The sequence below is a fragment of the Lithobates pipiens genome, unplaced genomic scaffold (genome assembly GCF_037356315.1).
Source record: "Lithobates pipiens isolate NorthernLeopardFrog02 unplaced genomic scaffold, aLitPip1_a1.2 Scaffold_35, whole genome shotgun sequence".
Lineage (NCBI taxonomy): Eukaryota > Metazoa > Chordata > Amphibia > Anura > Ranidae > Lithobates > Lithobates pipiens.
Window position 1 is genome coordinate 6,576,984 of NW_027507811.1, and position 12,731 is coordinate 6,589,714.

Below are 12,731 nucleotides of genomic sequence, written 5' to 3' on the forward strand. Positions count from 1 at the left end.
AATTTGCTTGGAATCTAGGAGCCAGCTAAAAAAGTTAGGAGCCAGGTCCGTGACGGCGATCTGGACCTGTCCCTTGCCTGACATGGAGACGAGTGAGGGGAAGATAGCCCCCAGCCCCCCACCTGTCTTCAAGTCATTGCCCATAGCTCTTAGAGGGACATTTTTAAATTGCATTTTAGTGTAAATATGAGATGTGAGGTCTCTCTGACCCCAGATCTCATATATAAAAGAGGACCTGTCATGCTTTTTTCTATTACAAGGCATTTTTACATTCCTTGTAATAGGAATAAAAGTGACACACATTTTTTTTTTTTAAAAAGAACAGTGAAAAAAATAAAAATAAAAGTTAAAATAAGAAAAAAAAATTGTTTTAAATGAGCCCTGTCTTGCCAAGCTTGCGTGCAGAAGCGAACGCATATATGAAAGCGGTGTTCAAACCACACATGTGAGGTATCGCTGCGATCGGTAGAGTAAGAGCAATAATTTTAGCCCCAGACCTCCTCTGTAACTCAAAACGTGCAACCTGAAGAATTTTTTTAAACGTCGCCTATGGAGATTTTAAAGGGTAAAAGTTTGTCGCCATTCCATGAGCGGGCGCAATTTTGAAGCGTGACATGTTGGGTATCGATATACTCGGCGTAACATTATCTTTCACAATATAAAAAAAAAAAAATTGGGCTAACTTTACTGTTGTCTTTTTTTTTTTAATTAAATAAAACATTTTTCCCCCAAAAAAGTGCGCTTGTAAGTCCGCTGTGCAAATATGGTGTGACAGACAGTATTGCCACGACCACCATTTTACTCTCTAGGGTGTTAGAATAAATAATAAAAAAAAAAAAAAAAATATATATATATATATATATATATATATATATATATATATATATTTTTTTTTTTTTTGTTTTGTTTTGTTTAGGGGTTCTTAGTAAAGGGATGGAGAAAGACTGGCCCATTAGCATTGTTGGTTGTAATTCCAACGGCCACCACAAGAGGGCGCCAGATTCCAGAAGGAACCATAGGATCACAGAAGGCCTCAAAGCCGGGGGCTCAATTACCGGCCGCCTGCGGCGCGGCCCGACGCGATCGCGCGGGGGGGGGGGTCCACGGAGATGGGATACCCCCAGCTATGCTGCCCCAGGCGCAAGGTCGCTGATTCTAGTCGCCAATGCGACCTGGCGACCGGGTTTTGTCGAGCACTGGGTTAGGGGACCTATAACATACTCCCAGTATTATTTTCCCCTTAGCTTCATCCCTTTGGAGCTCTACCCATAAGGATGCCACCTCCTCCCTAGCTCCCATAGTGATGTCATCTCTCACATTCACTTGTACATTATTCTTGATATATAGACATACCCCTCCCCCTTTTTTACCCTCTCTATCCTTGCAATATAGGAAATACCCTTGAATGGTTGCCAGCCAATCATGAGAGCTGTTGAACCAGGTCTCTGAAATTCCCCAAAAATCCAAATACCGTATATACTCGAGTATAAGCCAAGATTTTCAGCCTCTTTTTTGAGGCTGAAAGTGCCCCCCTCGGCTTATACTCGAGTCATCGCCGTCTGCCTGCCCGATCAGCGTGTCGAGCAGACAGACGGCGGCCATTCTACTATTCAAAAGCCGCGCCTCCCTGTCTGTGATAGGCGGAACACTCAATTTCCCAGCAGTCAGTGTTCCGCCTATCACGGACATCCTCTCATCCTCGTCCTTAGTATGAGAATGAGCGGATGTCCGTGATAGGCGGAACACTGACTGCTGGGAAATTGAGTGTTCCGCCTATCACAGACAGGGAGGCGCGGCTTTTGAACAGAGGAATGGCCGCCGAGGACGAGGAGAGCATGGCACATAGAGGCTGCAGATCGGCACAGGTAGGCAGGGATGGACGGGACACAGCGACGGACGGGACACAGCGACGGACGGGACACAGCGACGGACGGGACACAGCGACGGACGGGACACAGGGACGGACGGGACACAGGGACGGACGGGACACAGGGATGGACACAGGGACGGACGGGACACAGGGATGGACACAGGGACGGACGGGACACAGGAATGGACATAGGGATGTCTCACCCTCGGCTTATACACGAGTCAATAAGTTTCCCAGTTTTTTTGTGGTAAATTGGGGGCCTCGGCTTATATTCGGGTCGGCCTATACTCGAGTATATACGGTACTCCTCGTAAAACAGTAACTCTAGTTCTCCCGTCTTGTCCGCCAGGCTCCTGGCATTGGTGAACATGCCACGTCGTTTAGACCAGGCGCATTTTATCCACTTATTGGGTTTTCCGAGATTGCAACTAGGACTTGTTACTATACTTACCTTGGGTTTATGTGCTTTAGTCAACCTACCACTAATGCCCCCAATACTAAACTCTGGAATGTGTTCTGCACTGACTATCTCTACCTCTGGACCCTCCCCCCCGTCATCTAGTTTAAAAGCCCCTCTAACTTTTTGGCCATCTTCACTTCCAGCAGATATGTACCTTCCTCATTTAGGTGCATTCCGTCCCTTCTATAGTACTGGTGATCAACTGAGAAGTCGGCCCAGTTCTCCAGGAACCCAACCCCCTCCTTACTACACCAGATCCTCTGCCACTTGTTTACTTCCCTAACCTCCCTCTGCCTTTCTGGTGTGGTTCGATGTACCGGTAGATCCTTTTTCTCAGTTTGATTCCCAAGTCCCTGAAATCGTTCTTTAGGACACTCCATCTGCCTCTGACTTTGTCATTGGTGCCAACGTGCACCATGACAGCCGGGTCTTCCCCATCCCCTCCCAGTTATCTGTCCAGCAGATCCGTCATGTGCCGAACCCGAGCGCCCCGGTAGACAACATACTGTTCAGCACTTCAGGTCTTTGTGACGGGTTGGCCTCTCTGTCCTTCTAAGCCCTTGTGACGGAAAATGTCCGATCGGACCGTGTTGTCGGATAATCCGACCGCGTGTGGGCTCCATTGGACTGTTTCTGTTGGAATATCCGACCAACAAAGTTTTAGAGCTGGGCTATAAAATTTTCCGACAACATGATCCGACGGGACTTTGTCCGATCGTGTGTAGAGATTTTCCGATCGGACAAAGTGCCACGCATGCTCAGATCAAATTCCTAGACCAAAGCTATTGGCTACTAGCCTGAACGTAGTCCCATCGTAACGAAATAACGTCATCGCGTTCTGAACGATCGGATTGTCCGACAACTTTGTCCAAGCGTGTGTATGCAACAGTTTCGGGCCAAAATCCGTCGGACAAAATCCAACGGATTCGGTTGCCAGAATGTCCGACCGTGTGTACAAGGGCTAAGAATTAGGCTTGTGCAATTCGTTTCGTAAAAGAATCGAAATTCGGCCGAATTTTGCATCTTTCGGACATTCGGATGCATCCGAATGTCCGAATAAAAAAATAACAAATTACAACGAATACGAAAGAAATATAACGAATGAATTCGAATGAATTCGACATGATTCGAAATTATTTCAACCGCATTCGAAATTATTTCAACTGCATTCGAAATTATTTCAACTGCATTTGACATTATTTCAACCGCATTCGAAAATATTTTGTGACCCGACTTTAGGGCCATGTAGTAGTTTCGTTTCGTTTTAATTCGTTAATTCATTAATTTCGTTTAGTTATATTCGTTAACTTCCTTAAATTCGTTTTCGGATTTCGTTTAGTTTTCTACCGAATTCGAAAAATCGGCCACATTCGAAAATATTTCAACCAAATTCGAAAATATTTCTACCAAATTCGAAAATATTTCTACCGGATTCGAAATGATTTCAACATGATTCGACATTATTTCAACCACATTCGAAAATATTTTGTGACCCGACTTTAGGGCCATGTATCTCGGGGTCACTTGGTGCTAGAAACTCCAAATTTGGATATGTTGTAGTGCTAGTACTATTGTGTTTGCATACCAAATTTGGGGTTTCTAGCTATAAGTGACCCCGAGATATGTGGCCCCCAAAATCGGGTCGCAAAATGTTATTCTCTGCTTTAATAACTAATAACATTTTGTGACCCGATTTTGGGGCCACATATCTCGGGGTCACTTATAGCTATAAACCCCAAATTTGGTATGCAAACACAATAGTACTAGCACTACAACATATCAAAATTTGGAGTTTCTAGCACCAAGTGACCCCGAGATACATGGCCCTAAAGTCGGGTCACAAAATATTTTCGAATGTGGTTGAAATAATGTCGAATCATGTTGAAATCATTTCGAATCCGGTAGAAATATTTTCGAATTTGGTTGAAATATTTTCGAATGTGGCCGATTTTTCGAAATTCGGTAGAAAACTAAACGAAATCCGAAAACGAATTTAAGGAAGTTAACGAATATAACTAAACGAAATTAATGAATTAACGAATTAAAACGAAACGAAACTAAACAAATTTTTTCCTTTTGCACATGTCTACTAAGAATTGAGTCCCCTACCACCAGGATCTGTCTTTCCCGTTGGCCCCACCCTTTGCAGCTATAATAGTTTCAACTTCTTCTGGGAAGGCCGTCCACAAGGTTTAGGAGATGTGTCTATGGGAATGTTTGACCGTTCTTCCAGAAGAGCGTTTGTGAGGTCAGGCACTGATCTTGGACGAGAAGGCCTGGCTCTCAGTCTCCGCTCTAATTCATCCCAAAGGCGTTCTATTGGGTTGAGGTCAGGACTCAACCCGATAGAACAGGACTGTATATAAAATTAGTGGAATAGAGTTTTTCGTCCTAATCAAAGTTCATGTAATAAATACAAACCTATCCAAATCGACATCTACATGAACCCACCATCGCCCTCACCTAATAAAAGTTATATAATCCGTTTAGGAAAGAGAAGATCATTGGTGGGAAAGCGACACATCAGAATAAACCGTACCGGCCATTTCGTTCCATGGAGGAGTAGGAGTATTTAGAAGGACACAAGGATCTCTACAAGGACGTCATGATGGACAATCAGCCGCCCCTCACATCACCGGGTAAGAGGAGACTTTATTGTAAAGGAGAGAGCAGTACGGAGGCTCCACCTAGATCCCCCATCATCTGATAAACACATAGAAACAATGTATTCAGTCAGTGTGTGTGTTTCCTACAGATGGATCCAGTAATGGGAACCCACCAGAGAGATGTCCCCGTCCTCTGTATTCCCGGGATTCCACACAGGAAGGTCACACCATCCCCCACCATCATCAGGTAGGTGGTTGACAATTATTGGTAGTTGTGATTTATACACAACATGTTTCTTATAATTATTGTTTTAATATATATTCAGAGTGGAAACCTCGAGGATTATAATATTATTGTTAAAGAAGAGTATAAAGAGGAGGATGAGGAGTATGGGGTGATGGAGGAGTTTTCAGAAGGACACAAGGATATGATGGAGCCACCAAATACCAGGAACCCACCAGAGAGATGTCCCCGTCCTCTGTATTCCCGAGATTCCACATGGGAAGGTCACACCATCCTTCACCATCATCAGGTAGAGTATTATTATTATTATTATTATACAGGATTTATATAGCGCCAACAGTTTACGCAGCACTTTATAATGTATAGGGGGGGGACAACACAATTACAGTACATTTCAATACAGAAGGGCCCGGTTTGTAGAGCTTACATTCTAAAAGGAGGGGGTGGTGGTACAAAAGGTAATAGATGCGGGGAATGATTTGATGGAGGTGGCTCGGGGACAGTTGTTAGGTGGGTGTGGGATAGGCTTCCCTGAATAAATTAGTTTTCAGGGATCTCCTAAATGTGGACAGGTTAGGGGCTGATCGGAAAACATACCGATTCTGGGAATTCCAGAGGATGGGAGAGGCTCTGGAGAAGTCCTGAAGATGGACAGGTTAGGGGCTGATCGGAACATACCAGGGTCGGGAGTTCAAGAGGATGGAAGAGGCTTTGGAGAAGTCCTGAAGGTGGACAGGTTAGGGGCTGGTCGGATATACCGGGGCAGGGAGTTCCAGAGGATGGGAGAGGCTTTGGAGAAGTCCTGAAGGTGGACAGGTTAGGGGCTGGTCGGATATACCGGGGCAGGGAGTTCCAGAGGATGGAAGAGGCTCTGGAAAAGTCCTGAAGGCGAGAATGAGAGGAGGTAACAAGGGAACTAGAGAGCAGGAGGTCCTGGGAGGAGCGGAGGGGACGATTTGGGTGATATCTGCAGATGAGGTTGGTGATGTAGATGGGGGGGATGTTGTGAATGGTCTTGTATGTTGTGATTAGCATTTTGAATTTTATACGGTGGGGGAGGGGAAGCCAGTGAAGGGATTGGCAGAGAGGGGCGGCAGTCACGGATCGGTTAGTGAGGTGTATTAGTTTAGCAGCAGCATTCATAATAGACTGAAGGGGGGAGGAGCCTGTGTAAGGGTCGGCCATTAAGGAGAGAGTTGCCGTAGTCAAGGTGGGAAATAATCGCGGAGTGAACAAGTTGCTTTGTGGTGTCATTAGTCAGGAAGGTGGAATTCTGGAGATGTTGCGGAGGTGAAGGCGACAGGATTTAGCCAGTGATTGGATATGGGGGCTGAAGGAGAGGTCAGAGTCAAGGATTACACCCAGGACACCGGCATGTGTGGAGGGACCAATGGTTGTGCTGTTGATCTTCATGGTAAAGTCACGGGGGGGGGGGGGGGGGGGGGCAGGAAGGAGGAAATATAAGAAGCTCAGTTTTGGAAAGATTGAGTTGGAGGAAGTGGTGTGACCTCCATACTGATATGTCATTCAGTAAGTTGGAGATCGGTGAGGAGATGGAGGGGGTGAGTTGAGGAGTGGAGAGATAGATCTGGGTGTCACCGGCATAGAGGTGGTATTGGAAGCCATGGGAGGTTATCAACTGGCCCAGGGAAGAGGTATAGAGCGAGAATAGGAGGGTCCCCCAAGGACGGAGCCTTGGGGAACTCCAACAGGAAGAGGAGCGGAGGAGATGGAGTTGTGACACTAAAAGTGGCGCTGAGATAGGTAGGAGGAGAACCAGGATAAAGCAGAATCACGGAGGCCAAGGGAGTGGAGTTTTCTGAGGAGGAGCAGTTGGTCAACTGTGTCGAAGGCAGCAGAGAGGTCCAAGAGTACGAGTATTGAGTAATGGCCGTTGGTTTTATCAGTTAGTAGGTCATTGGTGAGTATTAGTAGGGGCAGTTTCAGTGGAATGTTGTGGAGGGAAGCCGGACTGTAGGGGGTCGAGAAGGTTGTTGTCCAGGAGGTAGCGACTCATTCGGTCATGGACAAGGCGTTTCGATGAGCTTGGAGGCAAATGGGAGCAGGGAGATGAGTAGATGAGGAACAATCACTGATAGTATCATTAGGATCTGTACATTATCTGCATTGTTACCATTGATGTCATTTTTATTAAATATTCAGAGTGGAAACCTGAGAGATTCTAAAGTTGAGGTTAAAGAAGAGATAAAAGAGGAGGATGATGAGGATGGGGTGACGGAGGAGTCAGAGGTTCCAGAAGGACGCAAAGATCTGTACCAGGACACCATGGGGGAGTCATCCAGCTACAGAAACCCACCAGAGAGATGTCCCCGTCCTCTGTATTCCCGGGATTCCACACAGGAAGGTCACACCATCCCCCACCATCATCAGGTAGGTGGAGTTGAGGGTCGGGAACATAAAGTGATTGAACACTCTGACATGTGGAGATGATGTGTGGACTCTACAAGATGATATTTTCTATGTGATAAATACTTCTATGTTACAGATGTTCCCTCTGAATTTCATAAACGTTGAGGGTGAAGTAGAAGAGAGGTATGTGAGGGATGATCAGCAATATACGGAGGAGGATGGAATGACGAGGACATTCATAGAGGAGGACACTCCTACAGAGATCAGCACAGGTGACCCATCATATATTCTTCTCTTATCTCTGCTCTGTTACTGCTCACTGATTGGTCCAGAGTAGGGCGGGAGCTGAGTGATATCAGCCAATAATAGGTTGATAATGGTCTCCTCCCTGTACTGATACCCTATTTGCGGTTCAGCTGGCAGTATTAGGTTGTGGGTCACTCCTAGTTACAGTAGCACAGATATGATAACACAGATTGAGACTTTCTAAGCCCTGGTCCAGAGCACGTGTGTCAAACGCAAGGCCCGCGGTTCGGAGGCGGCCCACCAGGCCACTTCATGTGGCCCTCGCACATCTCCTGCAGCTACAGCCCCCACCTTGTCTCATCAGTCGGGAGCAGAGAGGAGGACGAAACATATCCGGCAGATCCTGTGCATCTCTGTGCAGCTTCACAGAGGATAATCTTGTCAGAAACCATGAATCAGACTGAGACAAAAGTACAATCAAATCACACTTGTTTATTAATAAAAATAAAAAGGTAAATAGAAAAAAGCGTAGTCAAGCATAGCCAGAGTCCAGTAGCCAGATCGGGTAGTCAGCCAGTCCAAAGTTCATTAATCAGATCGGGTAATCAGCCAGGCCGGAAGTCAGGGATCCAAGGAGAGCAACTGCAAGCAGGATAAGAAGCCAGGAGGGATGTCAGCAAGCCAGTCTTGAAACAAACAGCAGGAGATGGTTCCTTGTGATGTGGCCAACGTGAAGGCAATGGAGAAATGAGCTGGAAGGCTTTAAATAGGCAGGTCAGAGACGAGCATCATCGGGAACAGCTGGTAACTGTGGAAAGAGAAGAGAGCTGGCAATTAGCCGACAGCTGAGCGGCCAGCCCAGAGGAGGAAGGGCTAAGCCAGCCCGACAAATCTCTGCCCCCCCCCCCCCCCCCCATCTCAGGAGTCAGCAGCAGAGAGGAGGACAAAACTCTGACAGATCCTGCACTTCTCTGTGCAGCTACATTACCCCCCCCCCCCTTCTCTCCACCTCCCCTGGCCACAGCATACTCTGGCAAAAACCAAAAAACCCCACCAAAAGAAAGCTGTCTAAAAAAAAAAAAATATACCGTGTAGCATGACCGGGCAATTGTCACACAAATTGCGACAGCTGAAAATTGGCCTGGGCAGGAAGTGGGGGGTGAAAGTGCCCCGGTAGGCAAGTGTTTAAGTAACCTTCAAAATCCCCCCCCACCCCACCCCCCGCCACGATAACCAGGCCAGGGTTGTGGGGAAGAGGCCTTTGTCCTCAGCATGGGGACACGCTCCTTTGCCAGGGGGCTCCCCCTTGGCGAGGTAACCCGCTCATGTTGAGGGTAGGTGGCCTGATATGGGTAGGAGGAGCCCACTTGTCTCCTGCCTCTCCTTGTCTGCCAGGTTGTACGAATAGATAAGGGTTTTGTTTTTTATATTTTTCCAGGACACGCCATGGAGAAACCCTCGAAGGATCGTCTCCCTTTATCTCCAGGTTGTAGAATGGAAGATGAGGACATCACAGGAGATTGTGGAGGAGAAAAGACAATGATCTCCACTATGGATGGTGGACTTCACAGTGTGGATAGACCATGGAGTCCCTCCGACTCTGAGCAACCTCGTACTGTGAGGAACGGGGCCGGGGTTCGGGGGGATCGGAGATTCTCCTATCCGGATCGCGGGGAAAGTTTTCCGTCTGAATTAAGACTTCCTGAACCTCAGAGCTCTCCCACGGGAGGAAAGCTCCATTCCTGCCCCGAGTGCGGGAAATTTTTTTCACAGAAGTCCACTCTTTCCAGACATCAGAGATTACACAGGGGGGAGAAGCCGCATTCCTGCCCCGAGTGCGGCAAATGTTTTTTGCAGAAGTTCCACCTCTACATACACCAGAAGACCCACACGGGCGAGAGGCCGCATTCCTGCTCTGAGTGCGGTAAATGTTTTATACAGAAATCGGACCTGGTTAGACATCAAAGATTTCACACGGGGGAGAAGCCGTATTCTTGCCTCGAGTGCGGGAAGTGTTTCTCGCTGAAGTTCCATCTCGACATCCATCAGAAGTCCCACACGGGCGAGAAGCCCTATTCCTGCCCCGAGTGCGGAAAATGTTATACGCAGAAAGCAAAACTTGTTATACACCAGAGGTCCCACACGGGGGAGATGCCGTACTCCTGCCCCGAGTGCGGGAAGGGCTGTTCAAATAAATCAGACCTGGATAAACATCAGAGATCTCACATGGGGCTGAAGCCCTATTTGTGCCCTGAGTGCGGGAATGTTTTTCACAGAAGTTCTGCCTTAACAGGCATCAGAGATCCCACACGGGCGAGAAGCCGCACGTTTGTCCAGAGTGCGGGAAATGTTATATGCATAAAAAAGACCTGGTCAAACATCAAAGATCTCACGGGATACAGGCTTCTGTCCACAAATAATATTGGTCTTCTCCACTAGCCGAAATATACACTATATTGTCAAAAGTATTCGGACGCCTGCCTTTTAACGCACATAAACTTTAATGGCACCCCAGTCTTAGTCCGTAGGGTTCAATATTGAGTTGGCCCACCCTTTGCAGCTCAGTTGGCCTCAGATTTATCCCTCAAAGTCTTCCTGAAGAAGTGGGTTTATCCCATGAAACGCGTTGAGACACAACTCTATAAGGACCCCCCATATACACTATATTGTCCACGTTTTTGGGACGCCTGCCTTTACACGCACATGAACTTTAATGGCACCCTAGTCTTAGTCCGTAGGGTTCGATATTGAGTTGGCCCACCCTTTGCAGCTCAGTTGGCCTCATATTTATCCCTCAAAGTCTTCCCGAAGAAGTGGGTTTATCTCATGAAACGCGTTGAGACACAACTCTATAAGGACCCCCCATATACACTATATTGTCCACGTTTTTGGGACGCCTGCCTTTACACGCACATGAACTTTAATGGTATCCCAGTCTTAGTCCGTAGGGCTCAATATTGAGTTGACCTGCCCTTTGCAGCTATAACAGCGTCAAATCTATGTGAGAGATCCATAGGTGGTTCCCTGGCTGTGGAGGACATTTGGAATAAAGCCGACAAAGCATCCATACTCTCTATAAAATTCCCTTTTATCGCTATCTTACTACGCATAAGATATAAACCTAAAGTGTTGTAAGAAAAAGAAATAATATAATTGACAATACGTATAATGCACGATTGATGAAAACGAACAGGTCCAAGGAAAAATGGAAGTGATGTTCATTGTCTCCGGGTAAAACGTGAGTCAGTAAAGAACACTAAAGTAAAAGGGGATAAGCTCTTAAACAATCGGTCCCAGGAGTCAAATGGACCACTTCCTGGTTTCGCAATGCATGATGACGACATGAGCCAAAGCTCCGCCCTGCATGTTTCGTCACAACTGATGTCATCGGGGCGTGGAAGCTCCGCTCCACCATCACACTATATATACTGTATATCTTTATATTATATATTAAATACAACAGGGGGAAACTGGAAGATTTTAGGTTTTTATCTTATTTATATCAATTGTTGAGCCAGCCGCTTCTACTCAGATCTTTGGGTGTAGGTATCAGAGACTTAGATCTCTGGTTGGTGGTATCAGAGACTCATGTCTCTGGGTGTAGGTATCAGAGACTCGGATCTCTAGGTGGTGGTATCAGAGACTCGTGTCTCTGGGTGTAGGTATCGGAGACTCAGATCTCTGGGTGTTGGTTTTAGAGACTTAGATCTTTAGGTGGTGGTATTAGAGACTCATGTCTCTGGGTGGAGTCTCTGGGTGGTGGTATCAGAGACTCGTGTCTCTGGGTGGTGGTTTTAGAGACTTAGATCTTTAGGTGGTGCTATCCAAGACTCATGTCTCTGGGTGGTGGTATCAGAGACTCATGTCTCTGGGTGGAGTCTCTGGGTAGTGGTATCAGAGACTCATGTCTCTAGGTGGTGGTATCAGAGACTCGTGTCTCTAGGTGGTGGTATCAGAGGCTCGTGTCTCTAGGTGGTGGTATCAGAGGCTCGTGTCTCTAGGTGGTGGTATCAGAGACTCGTGTCTCTAGGTGGTGGTATCAGAGACTCGTGTCTCTAGGTGGTGGTATCAGAGACTCGTGTCTCTAGGTGGTGGTATCAGAGACTCGTGTCTCTAGGTGGTGGTTTTAGAGACTTAGATCTTTAGATGGTGGTATCGGAGACTCATGTCTCTGGGTGGCGGTCTCAGAGACTTAGATCTTTGAGTGTAGGTATTAGAGACTCAGATCTCTGAGATGTTGTCCTAGCCCCAGCTGGTGCCTGTGCATGGTTCTTGTGATGACACTGCATCGAAAATGCAACGTGTTTCGGCTTACACAGTTTCTTTATAGGGTCTATACTATGAGAAAGGCAATGTAAGCTGAAACATGTTGCATATTTTTGATGCTGTGCCATTTTATAAGGGAATTTACACCAAGTAGCCAGCTTTATACACCTCAGAAAACACGTGGCTGAGCGCTCCTCTGATCTTTATCATGGAAGAAACACTTTATAAGGAAATCAGAGATCAGTAAAGACTTCAAAGTTCTGTCTGGCTGACTCTGCTAGAAGAGAGAAGGAGGGGGCGTCACTGCTGGTTGGGTCCCTCTAGGAGAGAGAAGGAGGGGGCGTCACTGCTGGTTGGGTTCCTCTAGGAGAGAGAAGGAGGGGGTGTCACTGCCGGTTGGGTCCCTCTAGGAGAGAGAAGGAGGGGGTGTCACTGCTGGTTGGGTCCCTCTAGGAGAGAGAAGGAGGGGGTGTCACTGCAGGTTGGGTCCCTCTAGGAGAGAGAAGGAGGGGGCGTCACTGCTGGTTGGGTCCCTCTAGGAGAGAGAAGGAGGGGGCGTCACTGCTGGTTGGGTTCCTCTAGGAGAGAGAAGGAGGGGGTGTCACTGCCGGTTGGGTCCCTCTAGGAGAGAGAAGGAGGGGGTGTCACTGCTGGTTGGGTCCCTCTAGG

The 12,731-nt window shown here is 47.1% G+C and overlaps 1 protein-coding gene across 1 annotated transcript in view; it reads left to right on the top strand.

Moving 5' to 3' along the window:
• LOC143955461 (uncharacterized) overlaps positions 1 to 12,731 on the top strand; it is a 133,530-nt gene that overhangs the window by 87,066 nt on the left and 33,733 nt on the right. Inside the window, exon 25 of the mRNA XM_077465504.1 lies at positions 9,698 to 10,234. Coding sequence (XP_077321630.1) covers positions 9,698 to 10,234 — 537 coding nt within the window. The remainder of the gene's footprint in view (positions 1 to 9,697; positions 10,235 to 12,731) is intronic.